At 34.1% G+C, this 23,186-nt stretch overlaps 2 protein-coding genes and 1 long non-coding RNA gene across 7 annotated transcripts; 1 reads left to right on the forward strand and 2 right to left on the reverse strand.

Moving 5' to 3' along the window:
• Positions 1–1,213: 1,213 nt before the first annotated feature.
• Positions 1,214–15,846, reverse strand: LOC113042597 (protein-L-isoaspartate O-methyltransferase domain-containing protein 1-like). Of its 5 annotated transcripts, none has more exons than XM_026201567.1 (7): positions 15,694–15,846; positions 15,185–15,336; positions 9,202–9,701; positions 7,822–7,924; positions 6,393–6,564; positions 5,300–5,423; positions 1,214–3,778 (listed from the first exon to the last, which is right to left on the reverse strand). In XM_026201567.1, exons 3-7 carry the CDS (start codon positions 9,506–9,508, stop codon positions 3,402–3,404), a joined length of 1,083 nt encoding a protein of 360 aa, XP_026057352.1. In that variant the 5' UTR covers positions 9,509–9,701; positions 15,185–15,336; positions 15,694–15,846; the 3' UTR covers positions 1,214–3,401. The 5 variants fall into 5 exon arrangements, with proteins under 5 accessions (XP_026057352.1, XP_026057353.1, XP_026057351.1 ...); XM_026201568.1 differs by lacking the exon at positions 15,694–15,846 and having other exon boundaries at positions 9,202–9,514; positions 9,601–9,701; positions 15,185–15,400; XM_026201566.1 differs by lacking the exon at positions 15,694–15,846 and having other exon boundaries at positions 15,185–15,400.
• On the forward strand, positions 13,379–17,762 carry LOC113042607 (uncharacterized). The gene is made up of 3 exons (XR_003275598.1): positions 13,379–13,795; positions 17,276–17,310; positions 17,578–17,762. It is a non-coding gene; the product is annotated as an uncharacterized LOC113042607 (long non-coding RNA).
• A 1,332-nt stretch (positions 17,763–19,094) lies between these two features.
• LOC113042605 (suppression of tumorigenicity 18 protein-like) lies at positions 19,095–21,706 on the reverse strand. The gene is made up of 3 exons (XM_026201583.1): positions 21,645–21,706; positions 21,402–21,545; positions 19,095–20,479 (listed from the first exon to the last, which is right to left on the reverse strand). The coding sequence occupies exons 1-3, from the start codon at positions 21,663–21,665 to the stop codon at positions 20,339–20,341; spliced, it is 306 nt and encodes a 101-aa protein (XP_026057368.1). The 5' UTR covers positions 21,666–21,706; the 3' UTR covers positions 19,095–20,338.
• Between the last annotated feature and the right edge of the window lie 1,480 nt (positions 21,707–23,186).

Raw genomic sequence — 23,186 nt, forward strand, 5'->3', positions numbered from 1 at the left:
TTTGAATAATGAATTAGTAAATGTTGAAATTAACATTTATTAAGATTGCTTTAGAATTGTTTGTCACTGTTTATTCAGATTAACTCATGGAAACTTATTGTAAAATGTTGCCATTTAAATGAATGTGTCTGTTCATTATTCAGAAAAACATTGGCTTTATTTTTTTTGGTAGTTTCATCTAGACTGTGTGGGCTGTTAGTTCAATTATTTACATGTTTTTAGGTAACTGCTGTACTATAGATTTATGCAATTAACACGGTACATTTCATTTTAATGCCTTTTAACAGGAGGTTATTAAACAAAAAACAAAAAATATATTATATATATATATATATATATATATATATATATTAGTAGAGTGGGTTATGTATACACTTTCATGTTGACAAATTTCTCCAAACTGTACATATTTAAGGCTGCTGTTATGATGCTGTCATTTAACGCATGCTAGTGTCACGAACTGATATGTAGGATATATATATATATATATATATATATATATATATATATATATATATATGTGTTATCTAGCATTATGGCCAAAGCTTTAAATTCAGACATTTAACATTTCCTCATGCTGAAGTATGTAACTGTACTAAAAAAAAAAAAAACATTATCTTCCTCAACTACCACCTTGATTGAACTTATACATTTCTAAGTCCACAAAGTGATACCCCCGTCCACCCCAGTTTTGTAATAATCTAGAAAATGAGAAGCACTTTTGAGCCATTAAATCGATCTTATTTTTGTCATAGCCCTGATTTTCGTCCTGGTGTTGAGCGTTTAGTCTATGCAAAAGAGAGATTTGTGATTTACCCCAGACTGGGACATCTTTGGATAAAGATGGGACTGGAAAAGCGTTCTTTTATTTTTAGCAAACTCTGGTTTGTTTTAATAAAGATGTATAGTTAATAAAGATTTTATAATGTGAACTGGAAGGTTTTATTGTTGTCCAAGCTGAAGTGTGTTTTGAAGTTTTAAAGATAATGGTATTTGATTTTAATGCACACTTTTTACACCCATTACACTATTGTGCAATAGGAAAAGCAACTTCCATAATTAGAATATTTTATAATTTATTCCAAAGAAAGAGTTAGGCATGAAACAAGCATATATATATATATATAGTTTTTTTCTTCTTTTTTAATATTATAATTTCAGAAGTTTTTGACACAAACTCAATTGACCACACCATCTCAGTAAAAACATCAGAGGTTGGCTATAAATATATTTAATGAAAAGATGGTTGAGAAACATGGCATCAAATTACAGTCAGAAAAAGACAGGGAGCATCTGTAGGACATCATGCTGTGGAATAAGATCTCATGAAACGATCAAACCGTCACAAACGCAACGGACAAATTCCTCTTACCTTGAGAAACGGTCCGGTCTACAGTCAATAAGCAGTATATGAAAAATAATTACAAAGTACGCTCACGTAGAATCTGCATGGCCTGTTGTTTCTTCTCTCAAGATCTCAAACGCTTTGAGCATTTTCATGATTGACTGAAAATAGTCATAAAAGGTCTTTGTTTTCAAGAGGGTAACCTATTAAAGTTTAATAAAATTTTACACGTAAATGTGCCATCCTGCTGTCTCAATAACAAAACACACGAACCTCTCTCTTTTATGAGTTTTGAAGTCACTTTGAATTCGAAGCTGGTGCAATACTGTTTAAAAAGATGAAAGCATTGTTTCTAGACGGTGCTGGTGTAGATCTATCAGAGATACTGTGCCTTAACATGGAAGGCGAAATATGAAAAATCATTTTGGTTTTTATCTTTACATTCTAGTTTCCCTTTCACCATCATTTCATAGATAGGCGATGACTTAAGGTGCTTAAAGTCCCTATAAATCAAATAAAAATTGTCTGTGTGCTACCATATTTAAAAGAAAAAAAGTATTTTACAGTCAAATCATCAGCTTATCGATTTGTGGTTCATAGCTGTGGCATCATGGAGTTTAGGAATAAAAGAAAAGAAAATATAGTCAGTATTAATATAAAATCTTACAATGGATTTTACAATGATTTTATTAATTTAGTACTGCCCTGGTAAAGCTGCATAACAGATATGTACATATACTTCACAACACAAAGTCATTTTAATTAAACAAAAGATCCTGTTGAAAAGTTTACATTCTTGGTTCTTGATATCATGTGTGGTTTCCTCAAGCGTTAATTACTGTACGTTTTCAATCTTTTCTGATGGTTTTGTCAGGCCCTGAGTAAAACTGGATCTCAACATACTATAGCCACTGTGAGGAAGAACTCGAATGGATCCGGAGGACTTCTGTGGGACAAACCAGAGATGCACAACCATCACAAAAGACAATGAATGACAGTTACAATATTAAGAACCTTTCAACAGAATCATTTATATAAATAAAGTTCTTTAGTACTGTATATATCCTACATAGCTTCATCAGGGCAGTACTAAAACAACAAAATGCTATTTTTATTTTCAGAATTTTCTGATGAATTTAAACAACTGAACATTCTATAAACATACTTTGCGGTTTTTTTCAATATCTTAATCTGTGTGTATTTTTGTGACAAACATGGCAGATGCAAATTCTATTATATTTAATTTCACCGTAACAAAAATCCTTTACAATCAACTGAAGAACTGGAATGAAGCCATAGATTCCTTATGCTGACAATATATTGCAAACAAGTTGTTACGATATTGAGAAATCACTGATTACAAACCCACACGAACAGTGACGTCTCTTACATTTTATGATCACAAGCAGAACAGTGGAGCGTTAGGTCTTCAGGAGGTCGACTTGAAGACGAGAGATAGGAACGATCCAAAAAAATGACTTCATCTATTAAGTGACAGCTCAATATTTGTACTTACAAATGTGACTAGAACAAAAAAAAACCGAATAAAAAAACCAAACAATTTCTAGATGAACTTCACTAAAACAGTCCGAAGAGCTATCGAAAGTATTAGCATCATAAACAATGAAAACTCCCGAAAGCTTCGGAGAATCAAAGAAGGCAAAAATCAATCGCAAAATAATGACTCGAATTCTCCCTAGAATTAAAATAAGAAAGAAAACTGTCATTACTGGTTTCATCAAACAGCTGGTCTTACAATACAAGCCTGTGAAAAAGAGCTTCCTTCACATCTTCTCAATACAAATAAGGTGAGCAAGAAGTTTCTAAGCCCCCAAGGTCCTCTGAAGTGAAACATGTGAATATTACAATGTTATGAGCCATTAGATCAAACACAGCAAGCACAATCAAACCTGACGTCTCCGGCCAACGCAGCCCAACCCGGTTTCAATCTTTCAATTATGCTACATTATCCCAAAAAACTATGAAATTGAGTAGTCTGAGAAGGAAAGTGGAAACCACCGCCGCTGATGAATGCTTCTACGGGCCGGCGTGCGTGTTATTTCTCGCGGTAGAACAGCAGGTACGCCTTCAGCGACTCGGGCAGCGGCAGACTCAGGATTTTGTCTCTCAGATGGTTGACCCGTGGCTCCTCAGGTTTAACCGGCTCAGTGTCTTTCTCCTGCTCCTCCTCTTTGCTCTCCTCCTCGATGCATTCGTCCTCCTCGCTGTCCATGGGTTGAGGAATCAGCTGGTTGCCCACGAACACGTAGGTGTTGATGCGGCGGCGGCGGCGGCGACAGCGTCTGCGTTTGCGCTTCTGGGACGATCGCTGTGTGTTGTTGTTGGCAGGTTGCTCCTCATTGGTCAGGTTGCGGAGGGTACGGCGGATATAGATTCGCGCCAGGTCCTGAAGACTCCTCACGGACAGCGGCGCTGAGGGACGGAGGAATAATACAGGTTCACGACTACAGATTTCGCGCAGATCTCATTTGTGTGCACAACTAATTAACGTAGACACCGCAGGTCTACAGGGTAAAAACAAATCGATATCACTACACTGCACAAGCTGATTCTTCTCAGTACATTAAGACAACCGTTTTGAAATTGTACGTTTAAATATGCAAATGAGGCACGATCTCATTAAAAATCCGCTAATTTGCATATACGTCCAAATTTGAAATCGAATTACTGAATAAAGCCACACTGCAATAAAAAGTGATTTCTGTTGCTTTTTAAATAATTACAATGAGTTTAAGCAACACAAGTACTTTAAGTACAAGTACACTTGCATTCTACACTGAAAAAAACTAACAAAAAAAAAACTAGACTTTTGACTAGACAGATTAAGTACTGTTTAGTAACACTGGGTTAAATAAAAGAAGAAATTTTGAAGTAGACACTGGATAGTGGATGTTGTTGTGAAACAATTTAATAATTTGTTTTATTTAAAAATGTACTTGTATTTTTACGATGTCCAGCCTACTTCTAAACAACTGTTTACTCAATATGTAAATTAAAAAATGTCATATGTTTACTTAATGCAATAAAAATGATTTATGTAGTCCCAACTCAAACAATTAATTAACTGTCAACATTAACAATCAATTTATTTATTAAATAAATAAATAAATAAATAAACAAAACTGGGCAGTTAAAAATAACTTCCCACTGTAAATTCCCAGATTCCCAATGTAAAAAACATGGCTGATAGCCAACACACAGCGCTAATGCATTATTGGCATCGGTTAACAATAGCCAATAGAATGATAATAATAATTTTTTTAATTAAATCTAAATCAGATGACCGATACATGAACAAATTCTTCTTCAGAATGCAAAACTGTAAAGTTTGGTTGCACTCTTAAACATAAAGGTGCTTCACGAATGCCATAGAAGAACTTTTTTTGTCTAAATGGTTCCATAAAGAACCTTTAACATCTGAAGAACCTTTCTGTTTACAAAAGTTGTGTTCTTTGTGGTGAAAGAAGGTTCTTCAGATTATAAAAAGTTAAGAAAAAGATGGTTATTAGAGTGAATGGTTCTTTGTGGAACCAAAAAAAGAACCTTTTAAGCACCTTTATTTTTAAGAGTGTATGCAGGCATTACTGATGAAGAAAAAAAAAAAACTGAAAGAAAACTGCCTTTAAAGACGTCTACTGTAACTGAAATCTACAGGTGCAAATAGATAAAGTGTGATAAAATATATAATATAACCCTTTGTAATCTGTACTTTGGATGTTTTCTATCCACTTGTCTGAATAGCCCAAAATCTCAAGACTAACCAATGCATGGAAGAAAAAAAAAAACATGAGTTTTGGCCTGTAGTGTTGTTTACTGTTCTGAATGAATCAGGTTTGTAATGGAATGTGCAATAAATCAGTCTGGAACACTGTGCCTAGCAGCAGCTGATTGGCCAGGACAGTGTGAGGTCATAAAAGAGAGGCGGAGACTCACGGAGCACCACAGCTTCAGGCTTGCAGCCGTCTGTCCTGCTCTGCGGAACAAGAGGAGCAAATGACACAGCCAGGATATTCTTACTCTCCCAGGAGCTCTGACCGGTTCTGGTGATCTGAGTCAGCTGCAGCAACACACAAACACTCGACTAATAAAGAGCTCAGACATTCAATGCTCAACAGCTTCAGAAAAGTTACTATTAATATTCTACAATATCATGCATTTATATTAATGCGATGCAATTTTTTACAATTTTCTCATTGAGAACTTTTAAGATGCCAAATATAGACAATAAAAGATTAGATGCATTTTTAAGTCTTTTTTCAAGCAGTTGTATATACTGTAGGTTAGCCAAGGCTTTTATCATTCTACTCAACATTTTAAAAGGCCAATTTCTACTACACCAAAATTAATTTGCACACTTTATAAAAACAAATAACTGAATGACTGAAGTGACGTTTATTTGGAATAAAAAGCAAAAGTACACCTGTCAAGCAAAACTTATCAAAAAAATACTTTTCGTTAGTTTGTCCTTAGTGGATATTTAATATAATGAACCACAGCTGTGGTTGCTCTACTTATTTTAGTTTTGTTTATATATACATATGTTTCTTTTTTATAGTTTTTTTGTAATGTGCTTTAGTAATTTCTAAAGGTTTATTTTTAATATTTATATTTAGCATACATGTTTTATTATTAATTAAGTTGAATTAAACATTTTATTTCATTAAGCAGCCAAGGCAACATTAAACATTTTCACTTGCATTTTAAGTTTAAATTTATCATCTAATATTTTTTATTTCAGCTTTATTTTAATAGTTTTAACCAATTTAATTAAATTTTTCCCAGCAATAAAAAAAAATTATAAAGAGCTGATTTCATCCAAAAAATTTTTTTAAATAAATCAAAACACCAGTGAATTAAAAAGACATTTAGCAAAAATGATGAAGCAAAGTAAATTAGTGATGAGAAAAGATCTCAAGATTGATCTGGGTTGAGATTTTTTGTGGTTTAATGACATTGATTTATTTGTAAGTGTGACTGAAGTCTCCTAACCTTTTATGCCCACTGTGTGTATCATCCTGTGTTTTACCTGATCCTCTATCGGCATGACCAAAATGCCTCCGACTTTCAGCAGGATCTTCATGTAGTTCTCGTGGTCCTTCTGAACTCCAGCGCCGCAGTAGATGCGGTCGTACTGGTGACTGTCTGAGGAAATCTCCAGACAATTCCCCACCACAAAGTGTGGTTCACAGAACTCAAACCTGAAATGACACATTTATAACATTGACAGTCATTTCTAGAACATCTACAACACAATTTCTCACAGCTATGTGGTTTCTAACGTGTTCCAGTTGATTTTAGTGTGCTACTATGCCGTTTCTGGGGTGTTTTCAACCTTTTTGACCTGAAGACCTGTCCAACACAATACTTCGTAAGCGATCGAATTTCCTTCGGCATTATATTTGTGACTCCAGTAGTTTCAAGAACTGTATAGTAGTTAACAGAAAAAAAAAGTTTTAAGTAACTATATATATATATATATATATATATATATATATATATATATATATATTTTTTTTTGTGTTTACTTTATAACAATTTTAATATTTATTTTAATTTTACTTTGAAAGAGACTCTTTTTTAATACAATAATTTGAATCTTTATTCATTTTTAAATTGTATTTTTTTTTATTACTCTTTCATTGCAAAACAATTATTGTGAATGTGTGTGTGTATATATATATATACAAAATATAAAAAGCATTTTAGGCAAAAAAAAAAAAAAAAAGAAAAAAAAAAAAGAAAAAAAAAAATGTACGATTATTTTTATTTTAACACACAAAACAATCCACCATGTGTGTCTACAATATTCTGGCCTCTACATGTGCAGGTGTTTTGCAAGATTTAATGTCTGCCAGGCAAAAATTGCTTTTCAAATCGTTTTGGGGTAATAGCACACCTCTTTTCAACAAGCTATATAATTTGAGCTATCACTAATGTGACAACGAAAGAACCACATATTAACCAAATAGCAATGCACTAACAACACCCAAGCATTATGTCAGCCAGTTTTGCACAGACAAGTATATTCGCATTTTCTTCAGAACATTTACGAATCTATTTTCATGACTGAATAAAAAAGCTGTTTTCCTTATTTAACTGGTGGAGAACTGACATGATGCCAAGAGCAATCTGTTATTGAGCATATTATTAGCATCAGTCCATCCGCGGTTTTATTTGTTTAGCAGCAGTTTTATTGAGCAGTCACAGACTTGACAAGACGTGAAACAGATATCGAGCTCCGAACATTGATTAAGCGACCTTTGGACACATGGCCTTCTGTTATGAAACACATTTATGGCTTGTTTAATTTCGTCAGTGCTTTATCTGATGCGTCATTACAGCTCTCATTAAGCAAATTTCATTTCTATAGTTGTAACAAATCTAGCACTTTTTTTTTTTTACTCACACTTACTGTAGATCTATAAAAACAAATGCAAGATAAGAGTTGAACATGCCTGTCAAAGCTGTCGCTGTTCTTAATGAAGTCATCCAGTCTTTCTTTTGCATATTCCACCACATCCTTGTGTAGCTCAACGCCATGATTTACCCCAAACGGACCTGCAATTAATAGTAATAATGAATACAAATCTTTTTTTCTTATTAATTAAAATATATTTTAATTATTATTAGTCAAATACCATAATATTTAACTGAAAATAAATATTTACAGACAATAACACACCCAAAATTTTATATTCTGAATTTAAAAAAAACAAATGCACAAAACCTGCCAGTGTGCTGCTCTGCAGTATATAGTATATTATCACAAAAATAAATTATATTTCAAAATATTACAATGGTAAACGATTTCAAACTGCAATAATATTTTACAATATTAGTTTTAACTGTATTTGGTATCAAATCTATAATTTTGGTCATATAAATGTTAATGTACAGAATTGTGTACGCTTTTTACATTTATTCAACTAAAAATCATAAATCTAATAATTTATAAAAGTTATATCACATTCTCTACTCAACACTTTCATGATTTGAGTCATTCATGTCTGTAGGACCAACATTTATTTTTGTCTAAATCCCTAAAATTGAGTAATAATAAGAATAACAGTGATGCAAATAAAAGAGTTATTAACTAAATATAATTCAAAAGTGAAATTACTTTTAGGCACAATGTTTAAAAAAAATAAAAACTGAGACCTTCCTCTGGTCGATGGCAAGAGGCTGGTGGACAAAAAGTTGATTTATGCGACTTAATTGAAATAAAAAACTCGGATTGAAATGTAAAACTCGGATTGGTCCTAAAATAGTCTTTATCATTGTTAGCAAGTTTATTATTTATTCTTCTCATATTTTTTTCTTTTTCTTTTGAATACTACTTCTATTATTATTATTATTATATTTTTAAGTAATTATTAGAATACTTAAAAATATAATAATAATAATAGAAGTAGTATTCAAAAGAAAAAGAAAAAAATATGCGAAGAATAAATAATAAACTTGTTAAATAAATAATTATTTAAAGATTAAATAAATAATTAATCTATTAAAACAGATTAGACAATAAATCAATTCTACACTCTTAAAAAGAAAGTAGCTTCACGATGCCATAGAAGAACCTTTTGGTCTAAATGGTTAACCTGTAACATTCTGTTTCACAAAAGGTTCTTTGATGAAAAAGAAGGTTCTAAAGATTATAAAAAGGTAAGAAAGCGATGGATCTTTAAAGAACCTTTGACTGAACGGTTCTTTGTGGAACCAAAAATTGTTCTTCTATGCCATGGCTGTGAAGAAGCGTTTCCGCACCTTTATTTTTAAGAGTGTACCCTCAATCTGGGCTGTTTCCTTTATCGATCTGTCATTAGAGTGGTTCTCACCTATGATCAGGCCCACCATGGTGCTCAGGTATCCCGTGCCGCTGCCGAGGTTCAGGAAAGACAAACCCTGCTGGAGTTTCAGGGCTTCCATCACCTCAGAGTAGATGCACGGCGCTGACAGGTGTATATTCCCGTGCTTCCACGCCAGATCCTTGTAGGCATTTTCTCTGTAGCCGTCCAGGTAATAATCTCCACGGTCTATGGCCCTAAAGGCCTGCTCCACGCGGTCTGTGCGGATGTACTGCGCATCCTTCAGGTTGTCTATCAAATCGTCATTGTCCTCGCCAGCACTGACTGCTCCCCCCATGATCCCCTCCGAGAAAAGAAACAAAACAAACAAAAAAAAAAATAGGAAAAATGCAGAGGAGGTGAGAGACGGATAACTAGACCGGTCCTCACATCCAGATGAAAGCTCTAGAGCGATTCTCCGCAGGGATGCACGGTCGTGATGCCTGTGTCCCACACAAATCACCTCAGACCATTCTCAGCTACGCCAAGATCTGAGGATTAAAAAACAAAAGGTGATGGGTTAGATCTCTCTCTCTCTCTCTCACACACACACACACATTTCAGTTTACCCTTCTCTCCTGAAACAGCGTCCGTGCCACCTGATACCTGCCGGCTTTGATTCCTCAGCTAGGTGTTGCATGCACCTGATGTTACCTGCCTGATGCAAGCGGCTTTAATATTGCAGAATGTCTGAAGTCTTATTGTATGTCACAGATGATAATAAAATAAACAAATGTCAGAACAATCAAATAGACAAAGCGCTAATCTTTATTATAGTAGATTACATTTTTAACCCATTTTTTGTTCCTACAAACACACACACACATAAACAATATATATATATATAACTAAATATGTAAATATAAGTAAATTCAATAAAAGTACACATTGTGTTTAAAAAGTGACAGTAGATAAAGACATTTATAAATGTTAAAAAGATTTACATTTCAAATAAATGCTCTTCTTTTTAAAACCTATTCATCAAAGAGTACTGAGAAAAATGTATCAGTTTCCAAAAAAGCTCAACCGTTTTAAACATTAATTATAATAATAAATGCTAGAAGTACCATGCGTTACTGATGACTGATTAAAAAAAAATCTGCTTTTCTGTCACAGAATTCAATTGTATTATTGACGGTCATTTTATATTATAATAATATTTCTGGATTTTTTTAAACTGTATTTTTTGATCGAAAACATTAAAAAGTACATTTGTTAATAATATCACATCTCTACTCAACAAGACATCAGATTTGATGAACAGTTCCAAACGTGGCACAAATGTGCCAATTTTCCAAGTTTATGACTTAGAAGTTTGTTCAAATACCTAAACGTAAGCATGCACAAGAATAAGAATAGTGATGCAAATAAAAGACACATTATCTTCGTATGACTCAAGGACACAGTTACTATTGAGGTTACCTGTCTGATGCTAGCAGCTTTAGCACTGCAGAAAACAGCAGAAGTTCAAGCCTGAAGTCTTACTACCCTTCTCAAATGATAATATAATAAATGCCAAAGCAAAAAAAAAAAAAAAGTTATTAATCAGGACATCTGACTGTCTGCTTCGTGGAAATGCTATGCTCTTAAGAACAGAATAGGCTTTGAAAGCAAGAGCAAAGCAAGTCTGAAAGTGGCATTTGGGCTGCAGACAGGACATTTAGAAAGTGTCAGAATTTGCATGTCTAGTAATTGAGTTAAGCTGAAGTTCTGTAACCCCAAGGATTTTCATGAACCTGAACTTGATATGGATTTAAACAAACAAACATGAGGCTTATTTACTCACAACGGTTCAGTGAGTTCAAGAAAAGCCCAATTACTGTACATCGAAACATCTCCATTCTCCAGTCCAATTAGGGATGGGTTTGCACAACCATCCATCTAAAAAAGAAACCAATTAAATCGGTTTCATTTTCTATGTTGACATACTTCCTATTGAAATTAAAGAGCTCATCCCTTTTTGTAATATATGAATTTTTACATTGTTTTTTAAAAGCAAACAGGCTTTCGTTTACATCACGACCAATAAAATCATGATGTTCTACTTGCAATTGACAGTCAGGAACAGCTAGGATTAGAAGGATGAGATGTTCTCACTTTTACAGAGCCCTTAAAGTGACAACTGCAGAAGACAGACCCAAGAAAACCCAGAGACTTTCACATGCAAACAAAACCTTTTCCAAAGTGCACAGGAAAACAGGCTTTTACATTCACGGTCTATGCAAAAATGTAGAATACATTTAGTTTTAATGCTTTTTATTGTCTCTTATTCTCACCAAGGCTAACCAAAAATACATTAAAGCAGTAAAAATGTGAAATATTAATACTATTTGTACTAGCTGCTATTCAACAACGATGTATCAAAAAGCAAAAGTAGGGGTATTTATATATTCAAATAGAAGACATTTTAAATGTTAATAATATTTCACAGTATTACTGTATTTATCAAATAAATGCAGCTTTGGTTCAAGCATAAAGAAGAATAAAAATAAATAAATAAAAAAATCCAAAATATTGTTTTTTACACATTTATTAGTGTGTTTATTAGTGTGTTTTGTTTTGTTTTTATGCAAATGTACAAGTGTTTCATGCATGTATGAAAGTCACAGGGTTTTTTTTCTGCAAATGTCACTTTAGAAGATACGGAGCATCTAGAGAGCATTTGATTGGACAAAAACATGATGTCATCAACATTTTTGCTCGTGAAAGACTGAAAACTATAAATGCACATTTTTAATTAAAGTTAATTATGTCCATATTTTAATAAGCACTAAACAGAAATGGATTAAAAACCACAAAACTCACGTTTTGATTTTTACAGGGTTTTAAATGTTTATATTTATGTCTTCATCCCTGTTATTTTCTTGTTTCTTTTTTTTTTTTTTTTTTTTTTTTGCATATGCCTTCCTTTTCAGCCTTTTCCTGTAAAGCTGCCCTTTCAGTGTCCTGCACTAAAAATACTGCAGGGAGGGATCTGGGTCAAACCTCCTACTCTGTTTTGTACAAGACCTGATTGCAACCCTACAGAGACTCTCTGCACATCAGTATACAACTTACAAAAGGGAACGGCACGTATCACATTAGTGCTCTCTCTCTAACAACAGAGACGGACATATAGTGTTTATAACACTATAAACCAATAAAGCCATTAATATTGGATAGAAAAACAGGATGCTGGTTTTCATGCCATCGCTAGCTGGTTTTGTCGTGGAGTAACTGCTGGATGGTTGTGGAGTTAATACTGGAAGCAGAACAATGAACTGGAACAGTTTGTTATAAGGCTTAGCTGATCCGTCATTAACATGTTTAAACTTGCTGGTTGCATAATTGCAACATTATCACAGAACACTGATGCTCGGCCAGAACTAATCTGTTTACAATTCCTCTGTGCTTTTCAAGTGAAGATAAAACTTAAAATAAAGCAGGCCTACACTTTCTGATGTTCTTAGCCCTCATTGCTTTGAAAAAATGTCGTCAGCTGAACCTTCACATAAGCCACTTTATAATCCAAAACTGTCCTGTCAATAAATAATTAATAAAAATAATGGTTCAGGTCAAATTTCATCAAAAAAATAAAATAAATTATAATTATACATAGTGTTCCTGTAGCTCAGGTGGTAGAGCATTGCGCTAACAGCACAAGGTTGGGGTTCGAATCCCAGGGAACACGCTAGAAGAAAATTGTTCAATGTAAGTTGCTTAGGATAAAAGCGTCTGCTAAATGCATAAATTTAATTCATTATATATATATATTATCCTGAAGTGCAAAACTATTTATAATTTCTTCTTCTTATTATTATTATTTCCTTTTTGATTTTGCCATGAAATGCAACCTTTACATGACTGTAAGATTAAAACAATGAGAATAATTGACATAACTTTGTGCATTAAAGCCAAAATACATGTGGCAAAATATATTAATATCCATTCCTTACAACTTACTAGTGTTGAGCTTTGTTACCTATACTTACTTAAAACTATTTATATTGTCTTTAACTATTCAAAAAGTTACTAGTGTCTATTCCAGTTTCCTAGTATTAGCAAACAAATAGACACTAGTCAAGACTCTAGTGTGAAAGATTTGCATTATAAAGGGAAACGTGTGTGTGTGTGTGTGTGTGTGTGTGTGGCTACAGAGAGCAAACATACATTTATGTTGCTTTCCTTTTATTTCTATATTCATCATTTTTATTAATATTCTTTTTTTAATAATATTACTCATTATTATCCATGCTCCTGCAATGCTGGCTCTTGTGGTCTAATCTTCTGATTGTGTCTTCACAAGTCACAGATAAGAAGGAATGTTTCCATTTCAAGGTTTCACAGGAGGTTGTGAAGCAGTTTGGTAACTTTTACGATAATCAGACGAACCCAGGCGAAGCACAGACAGACAAAGACGTAAATGAGATCATTCAATAAACTCTGTTAATCTATTATTTATCCCTTTTTTACCTTAGTAAAATGGAAGACAATTAAGAATAATTCACTTGTTGACCGTTTGGATATCAAGACCAACATTGTGGTGGAGACAAGTTTTTTTTTTACCATGGATGGATCCAACATTCCCGGTGACTGAAAGTGACTGGTAAGATTTTTAATTTGACTATAAAGCACCATTCCTTCATGTAAGTAGAGCTCAATGGCAAATTATTGATATTGTGGAAAATGCTGATAGTAGCTAGAGAACAGTAAAAAACCGAGGCCTACTAGTAGGCTATATGAATAAGGACTAGTATTTAATGAGCAGTTATTGTGAATCTTAAAATATATAACGATTTCTGTTAAATTGCTAACTAGTAGGCTAATTATAAAATGGGTTACGTTACTAGCAACTTAACTAGTTAAGTTAGTTGTAAGGAACACCTTTGCAAGAAGCTTGCCATAACATCACAACAACGCTGGTCTCTAAACAAATATGACGCCAAAACGCTATATAATAACCAATTTTGTATTCTGGTTGATGTTTTTGTCGACAATGGAAAGAAAAACCGTACTTGCGACTCTGTCGGTTGTTTGTTTGTTTACGTTCGACGCACATTCCATGTGGATGGTGACGAGCCGCGTGACGTAGATCGCTGCGGTCCGTCCACGCGCGTACAGATCTACAGTTCACGACGCACTTATAAAACACTACACACATCCGCACTGCGTTAAAACAAAACCGAGTTAAGCGACGTGTGCAGTGCGCATTAAATCTACACAGTATAGGCCTACCTGAGACGATCAGATGTGGTAATATCAGCAAAATCGAAGAAGTGGCAAGAGAGAAAATATAAGCGCTTTGCATGTTTAGATCCGACATAATCTCTCAAGCAGGACTTGCATGCATATTTTAAATAAATAACTCATCAGATCTAATTAACAACAAGGTTATGCAACAACACTTGTCATTTAAAATATGTATGAACTAAAACTCCTGGTGCGTCGTGCATCTGGCCTTGGTTATTATGCGTGTTGTGTAATGAACAAAAGGGTAGAGCTAAATCGAAAAAGGAAGTCGTTACGGAATAAAGCTTCAGAGACAGTTTTTTTACAGCTATTGTTAGTGTTTTTCTTACAAGTATCAGTAAACTTGAAGCCGCTGGATAAAACACCTCTGAATGTCTGAACTACAGTCTGTAACGTTAATTCAGATGAAAATAATCTGAGAGAGACGGCAAAACCTCTAGTTATTCGGTTTCTAAAGAAAGCCATGCTGTAAGAGGGCATTTAAACGCTGCATGACTGGGAAAACCAGTAAGACGGGGTCATTGTGTATGTCCTGGCACAACAAACCAATTAATAGACAATACATAATTTGTGCATTTTATCAAAACAGATATTTTGGCCTTTATTGCATGCGTTAAACCAAGTTAGTAGGCTTGCATTTCAATGTTATGCCGCATGCTCATCTTCCCCAGCTTGCTCAAATCAACGCAAAGCAACAAAACAAAAATGTCGGCATCATCTCTGCGGAATAACAATGTTCACTGACCTTTGTAAAGCCATGTACTGGTCTCGGACTTTGCACGAGCAAAACACGCTGGATGCACATCAGAGTGGTGTTTATGACCGCACTGTTGTTGTTGTGAGATGTATAGATTTTCGTGGCGTTGAAGATCCAGCGCTGTTTTTCTCGAGGAACAGCTGAGAGGATGTAAACACACGTCACATGGTTCACAGAAACGAGGCTGCGGACATTAGACGGCAAATGCTGTTTGCTAATAACTGGTCTCATTACAGTCCACCAGGGTGCTCCCTGAGGCCCAAAAAGTGAAACTTACACTGAGATGCATTCAACTATCAGCTCGATTATTGAAATATTAGAGGCATTTGTAAATATAAGTGTATAATCGTTTGAATCTGTTCATACTAAGGAATTATTTTGGAGTAATTTTTACAAATATGCTTCATAAAAATGATTGAATTCCATTTGCCTATTAATTAATCATAAAAGAGTGTGATTAGTCCATCTAAAGCAGCGGTGAAAAAAGTAACACGTACCACTTGACAAGACAGTCAACACGTGTCTTCACTAGCTGTCTTGAGCAGCGCTTGATTAAAAATAGCGAGATAAAACAGTTAAAATATAACATGTATTAATTATATTCACAAAATAGGACAAATTAGAGACAATTTCTAGGCTACTACCACGCCAGGCAACGTCGTCTAAATGTGCTATAACTATTTGCTATTTCGCCACCTGTATCCCATACGCCCCGCCCTCCTGAACCAGGATTGGCTAGTAGGCTACAAAGGCGGTTAGTGATTGGACAGTTTAGGAATCGTTCATATTGACGTAGCTAGCAAAGCTATTGAGAGGAGGCGAGACATGAGTGGAAAAAGACAAATTGTCTTGTAAAGGCATTTAGAATACACTTAAAACACCCAACGTAAACCAAATAATTACTGGCTTTAGCAGTGAATCAATAGTTGTGTAAATCAGTTGAACAGCTTCGATCAGGGACTGTGTGTTAGCAAGCAGACTGATTTATAAAGATGTTTTTTGGTGTTGAAATCTGTTGACAGTGGCTCATTCTGAAGCACTGAGTCCTCCTGGAAAAGAACAAGCACGCCTTCTTGATTACATCCAAAGCACCCATCTTGTGCCTATAGGGTTGCATCATTGAATGCTAAATCAGTCTGAATACAAGCATACTGCTGTCTGTCTGTCTGGTGTAAATATAAGCCTGGTGAACAGTTCTGTTGGTAGCGTTTGTCATGTGTCAGTGCTCTCATCCACACTGGAAAACAGTATTCACTTACCACTATGACATCTTTTTATTTTCCCATTGGCCACTCTACCCTGTTGACCCTTCATTGCCCTGTAAGATCCTCTTAGTCCAACTCTACTAGGAAATTAGCATTTTGAAACCAGTTTAATATTAGTAAGTGTCCATTTACACATCTGGACATTAAGTTTCAATGATAGAGGATGATGCTCCTACAGGACTGACTGCGTAATATATATATTTTTCCACATGCATCAGGACATAATGTTCAAACACTGTACCGAGAGAGCACAATGCTCTGCAACGTCAGAAAAATCCTGCAAATAGAAAAAGCACCATTTCTTTATTTGGTTGTGTTGTGAGCATTTTCAGCGTAATTATATTACAGCAAGATAATTTTCTGGTATATCCCCCATGTTTGTAAATCAGTGGTTAAGATCAGATATACCTAACGATGAACTCAGTTAAGATGAGAAGACCACTTTATGTCAAATCACATACTAAAATCTGTGCACCCAGTGAATTTTGATGCATACAGCAGCTTTTTTAAATTTGTCATCTGCATGAGGATTAGTACCTTTAAAACGTAGATGAATAAAGTTGAACTCATTCCTAGGCAGTATTTGCTAATGAGGACAGCTAGTATTGTGAGGCCTCGGGCCTGGGGTGGCTACAGAAGTTCACCGGCGCAGTGGGACAACGAGCGAGCAGCTCTGCTTTTTCTCTGATTTTCATGAGATTTCTGTAGATTGCCATGAGCGAGAGATTCAGGCGAATCAACAGAAATCATGCATACATCATATGCTGTGCACGTCTGTCATGGACTATTTAATAATTGCTGGGTTTGTTTGTAGGTGACGTGTAACAGGAAAGCTGTGCCTCCTTTCAGGTAATTAGATGTCATTTGCATCATCATCAACTCATCAAAGGCAAGGATAAATTACTCTGATAATTATCAAAGATAATTACAAAGGGTAACAAACCAAACACCATATTTACACGGTGCAGATTTCACAGGGTCACGTGAGGGGGCATGAAAATACCTCATTGTGCAGTGATTTAACCAGTCAAACTGGTTAACATGTATTGTTTATTTGTTCTTGCAGTTGCTAAAACTGAAATCTGATTTTTTTTTCTTCTTACTGTTCCATTCCAGGAACGAAGGCCTGAAACCGATTATACCACAAAGTTGCATTCATACGCCATCTGCTGGTAAATATGAAAATTGTTTTTGAAAATCTCATAATGTTCTCTAGGCCTAGAACATGTCAAGAGCACAATTTAAAATGATTTCTGAAACAATACATTTTGGATTTGGTTTTCAGCGTTGATGTATTTCGGAACGCCATTAACAACAAACTTATGTGAGGAGCAAAATTCCAACCTTTTCAGGCATTTTTGCAATTACTACAATCCATTTTTGCAGTTTTATGAAACAATATGAGACTTTATGGAATATTTTATGGAATATTTATACTTTTATGGAATATTTATACTTTTTCCCCCCACAAAGCAAGAGCAATCAAACTAAGTGAAAAGTTGAGAGTAAATTAGAGTTGAGTCAAAAACGTTTGAAATGTTAGTCAAATTGATTTGCAGATTGTATAATTTTGGATTTTTACTTTTTTGATTTAATCGGGAAGCATTACAACAACAAACTTCTGTGAGGAGGAAAAATGCTTCCCTTCATTTCACGAAGATTCAAGGCTTTTTTTTTCCTCCCCAAATTCTACAGTGCATTTCTTGCAGTTTTATTAATTAAATACAATACTACATGTAATGTTTCTAATTAAAAAAAAAAAAAAATTACATCAAAAGATTATTTAAAATAAACTAAAAAAGGAAAAATGTAGTGACCATGAAACCAGCAAAATGTGCATATTTATGAAAATCCGAACCTAAAATATATGTAGTAAAATAAGTTCAGATATAATATATGTATATACAGTATATATCAAATGCACTCTTCATATATATATCTAGAAATATCTGTATATGAGCTTTAATATGAATTATATAATTTTTATAAGACTCTAATATGAGCAACTGTACAATAAATGCTATGCAGATCATTTCAATAGTTTATTTCTACCATACACAAACTGTACAACACAGCGCAGTACTGCTTATGAAATTTTAAAAGTGTAAGGAAATCCTGATATACAAACTACTCAAACGGAAAGAAATTATAATAATAATTTAAAAACAAAACCAAACTAAATCATTTACAGTACTGTGTATTATACTATGTTTTTCTTTTACACAAAAATTCATATCACATTACAAAACATCAAATACAAAAAGGAAAAATAAATATTCCTCACAAAACTTCCTGAGCAAACAATCTGTGGTTTATAAATTAAAATTAGGAATTACAAATAATTGAAAGAAAATGTATCATGAATCATACAGTAATTTAGGATAATAATAAAAAAAAAAAAACATTCAGTTTTATTGAGAATACAATTTCGTTATGCACGTTTGGTCGGATGATAGTGTTTTATTCCATCTGAATGACCTGCAAAAACACAATTTTTGACATTACCAATGGACAAGGTAAAACTAAGGTTAAACTCCTTCACTGTGCTTATTAACCTGCACCGATCACACATTTGTGACCCGCTCAAAATAAACACTAAATAACAGAATAAAAGTGCAAAAGGGTATGTTTAGTGTTAGAGAAAGTTTAAAAAGTGCTGTGACGAGGCCGTTTGTGATCGTAACAGCACTAAGGTGACCTCGGCCGTGCATTAAAACACAAAATCAAGCGGTACAGATCCAGTCAAAATGGAAAGATTACTCTCTGTTGCCGTTCTCTTGCTGTAAATTGTCAATTTTTAGATTTTGGTGGCTTGAAGACATGAAGTGCTTTGAGAAAATATCATTCATAAAACTTATTTGAGAGCCCACCGTTTGTCGCGCATAAGAAGCCGAAGGTTGAGGAGTTCAGTCTCACAGAAAAGAATAAAAAACGTATTTTGCCTGATCATAAAACACCTTTTTTTTTTTACAAGAATATCGTCACATACTTAAAATGGCGTATAAACAGTAGGTAAACAGAGTTTAGAGGCTTTTCATTCAGAAAATAAATATACTGCAGAATAAAATGAATCACCATTCACGTAATACTGCTCTACCACAAAACATAGCATGTTCCATGTACTCATTTACATTTAGGCACATATATGCACACACGGATGTGCACACCAAAGGCAGTTCATATGAACAGAAACGGAAATAAGTTGTGTGTGTGTGTGGATGATTTGATTTTTGCTCACTGTACAGTCGGTGTACAGTCGTTTGGAGAGTTAATCAGATCAATATTTTTCTTTTTGCTCTCTTGTCAACAAATGATGTCATTTCAGTGGTGTACATTAACTACATGTCAGGTTTGGATACAGTACAGCTCTAATAGACCAATACCAGCTGCTCACCTACAGGTGGCGCAAGTGGACTGTTCTCACATTTGACATCTGTTGATGAAGAACAAGTCATCGTGATATCTTTTGAACGACTAAAACTCCCAGTTATTGTACAACAAATGCAAAATTAAAATTCACAATATGTAAGATTGGCCTTTTTCCATTTTGGAGTTGCAGCAATAAATAAATCAATAAATAAGATTACTGTGAGATAAATAGTACCGATGAATAAAGATAATATGTAGCAATAATATAATAACACACAAAAGAACAATACGGAGGAAAGTCAAGCAAACCATAAGAAATAAATAAGTGCAAAAGGAGGTCAAAATCTCACTAAAAGGAACATTGAGCTGTAAAAATCAGGCTGGTCATTTTCAGTGCAGTGAATTTGTCATGGAATGGAGTTGTTGTTGTTTTAAACGAGACATATCTTGCACAGATGATAAAGCCAGCCCTCGGCAGACAATCAAACACTTGTGAGAGAGTTTGGCCTTATACGTGAATGCCCTTGATGGCCTGTCTGATGCTGTCCAGTAAGGCTTTGCATTCGGGCGAATACTCATGCTCTGAATTGTTGTACATATCCGTCAACGTGTTCACATACGCTTCGAAGTTCTGTTCATTTATTGGACCCTGAAACACATTAAAGGACACATTCAGTAAATGCATTCATTCCTTACAAACGTGCACAATTTGAACTGTGGTTTACCTTAAAATACCACAATTGTTGTTGCTACAAAATCACATTAAATTAATTCCTCATGTGGCTATTAAATTGTCTTGTAATAATGATTAATATAAAAGTTACCACCATTTTATGATACTTTGTTCAAAAATACACTGTAAAATATCAAAGGTTCCTCGAGGAAATATTTATAGCTGATAGAAATGGTATAATCTAATTGATTCAATTGGATTTGGCCATATTAAATATGATTTTAGTTAATGCATTAACTAACAATAACAATGAGCATTTAATACAGTGTTTATCAAATAACTTTATTGCTATCATCTTGAATTTTTTTACATTTTGAAATGAACTGCTTTAGAATTATTTGATATTGTTAGTTCATTGTACTTAATGTGGTTAATTAATATTACACAAATAAAGGCCTTAAAAAGGTCTTAATCGGAAGATTAAATAAAATGTAATGTTGCATGCACTGCACTGAATAAATGAATAAATGCAAACTGTCTCATTACATTTACATGTGAAGATAGCTGAAGTCTTGTTTTTTGAGAAATGTAACAAATATAAGTGATTTTATTGTTTAAGCTATTACAAATATATATCAGTAAGGTAAGAAAACTATCATTTTATTTACTTCGTCTTCAACAAATATTTAAAAAGTCTTAACTCAGCCTTCATAAAACCTGCAGAAACCTTAGAAGTAGTGCATTGCCGTATTTTTAAATGATTATGTTACCTGAAAACTGGAAACGGTATAGTTTTTTGTAAGGGACCTTATGCGGTGATCAAAAACGGTTTAATGGTACGTGCTGAGAGAGATCAGGTTGTGTTTTACATGTTCATCAGAGTGTGTGTCAGTCTCACCATTTGCGGCAGCTGGATATCTGTCAGACTGTTGATAAGTGCTTGACTCAGATGCGCTAACTCCTTCAACAGACCGTCGTTGTGCTGCTCGATTATTTTATTCTCCTCCTCGATAGTTTTCAGGTTGCACTCCATGGATGAAATCTGTTTGAAAACAGGGGAAACACTTCAGCTCTGAAACTACAATTACCCACAATGCTCAGCGTGTAAGAAGGTCAAATGAATGCATATCATGTTATCTACCTGAGTCTGGAGCTGCATCATGTCTGCTTCTATCTTCAGATTGGATTCATTTAGCTCTTTTATTTCGTGATCCCAGTGCTGCATGTCTTCACTGTTTTCGATACCTGATTGACAGAAGACAAGCCAGGCCATGTTCATCTTGAGAAAGCTGCGGCAAACTTATGAAGCTCTTTTCTCTTATAAGCTCTTGAATTACTCACCGCTGCTGGTTTTGAGTTGATGGTCATCATCTCTTCATCGGAGAGTTCTTCCTTGATACTCTGAGCGTTTAGTGGACATCCTGACAAACTGTCAAGGGACAAAAACACAAAATCTACAAATCAATACTAGCAATTTTTTTTATTATTTTTTATTTTTATATATATCTAGTTACAGATAATAAGTATAAGCATTCACAGATGTTACATTTACAAATAATAACATTAATTGGATACTGTAATGGTGATCAAAAAATGAATAAATTTGAAATTTCAGAAGAAATGCATATTTTGCATAATGAATACTGCTATTTTTACTTATTTCTAAAGTCAAGCGGTTTATTTTTGCATATTTTAATATTTCATTTGTATGTTATGTGAAAGAAATAACATTAATAAACCACACATGTAAGCTTGATTGGAAAATAATAGGAATAATACTGGAAATGTATTGGAAGTATTATAATAATATAATGAGTTCTGTATTGTGTGTGTGTGTGTGTATAATTACAGACAAAAATGCATTATTTTTTATCTTATTTCTGAAGTAAACATGTATATATTAATGTAATTTAATATTCGTTTTGTATATTTATCTGAACATTTAAATAATGTATAGTGTTTATTTAGAATATTATATAAAATAGAATTATATAGAATAGAATAGAATTGAATGTAAATCACATTTCAATATAATGTTTATTTAAGGTAATATATATGTACAAAACATATATAACAACTCAAAGTTCACAGTGTGTATGTTCAGGTTGGTCAAGAGGTCTCAAGTATAAGTAGATACTAGGTTTAACATCAGAAGTGAAGTTCGGGTGATGTTATAGTTTCCTCACCTCCTGTGTGTGACAAAGACGTTGTTGGCGTGACCAAGCCGTTGCAGCCGGGCAGAGGCAGTGAGGAAGCTCCTGTTTACAGAGCTTCCAGGAGAAGGCCGATCCGTTCACAGAGCTCTCCTTCTTGCCGCTTGGTTGGCGATGGGGCAACTTCCCTGCGCTGCGATGAGACGTGTATTTAACCCGACACATGGCCTGACCGTCACAGCCTGCCACTGGGCACCTGGTGCACGAGAAAGGAAATATATACTTACCATCGCATTAACAATGGATTTCACTGAAGATTATGTGCATCTTGGTAAAGATATTTTCATGTACATAAATTAAGATTTTTTTCCCCCAATAACTGATCAGTGAAACATCATCAACATCAGGAGATCCAAGAAAATATAGTTTTTCCTATTCATTTTATGAGAAAAATCTGTGATACAGCAAAATGTTAATAAAATAGAATAAAAAAATATATTTATCAGTTAATAATTTAAACAGTTATATTA

This window comes from Carassius auratus, chromosome 24 (genome assembly GCF_003368295.1).
Source record: "Carassius auratus strain Wakin chromosome 24, ASM336829v1, whole genome shotgun sequence".
Lineage (NCBI taxonomy): Eukaryota > Metazoa > Chordata > Actinopteri > Cypriniformes > Cyprinidae > Carassius > Carassius auratus.

Excerpts from the sequence above, each read along its gene's own strand:
- LOC113042605 (XM_026201583.1), bottom strand. The coding sequence starts at position 21,665 with ATGATGCAGCTCCAGACTCAG. Across the intron at positions 21,546-21,644 it reads TGATGCAGCTCCAGACTCAG|ATTTCATCCATGGAGTGCAA; the intron begins GTAGATAACATG and ends GTTTTCAAACAG. Across the intron at positions 20,480-21,401 it reads ATATCCAGCTGCCGCAAATG|GGTCCAATAAATGAACAGAA; the intron begins GTGAGACTGACA and ends AATGTGTTTCAG.
- LOC113042597 (XM_026201567.1), bottom strand. The coding sequence starts at position 9,508 with ATGGGGGGAGCAGTCAGTGCTGGCGAGGACAATGACGATTTGATAGAC. Across the intron at positions 6,565-7,821 it reads AACAGCGACAGCTTTGACAG|GTTTGAGTTCTGTGAACCAC; the intron begins GCATGTTCAACT and ends GTGTCATTTCAG. Across the intron at positions 5,424-6,392 it reads TCATGCCGATAGAGGATCAG|CTGACTCAGATCACCAGAAC; the intron begins GTAAAACACAGG and ends GTGTTGCTGCAG.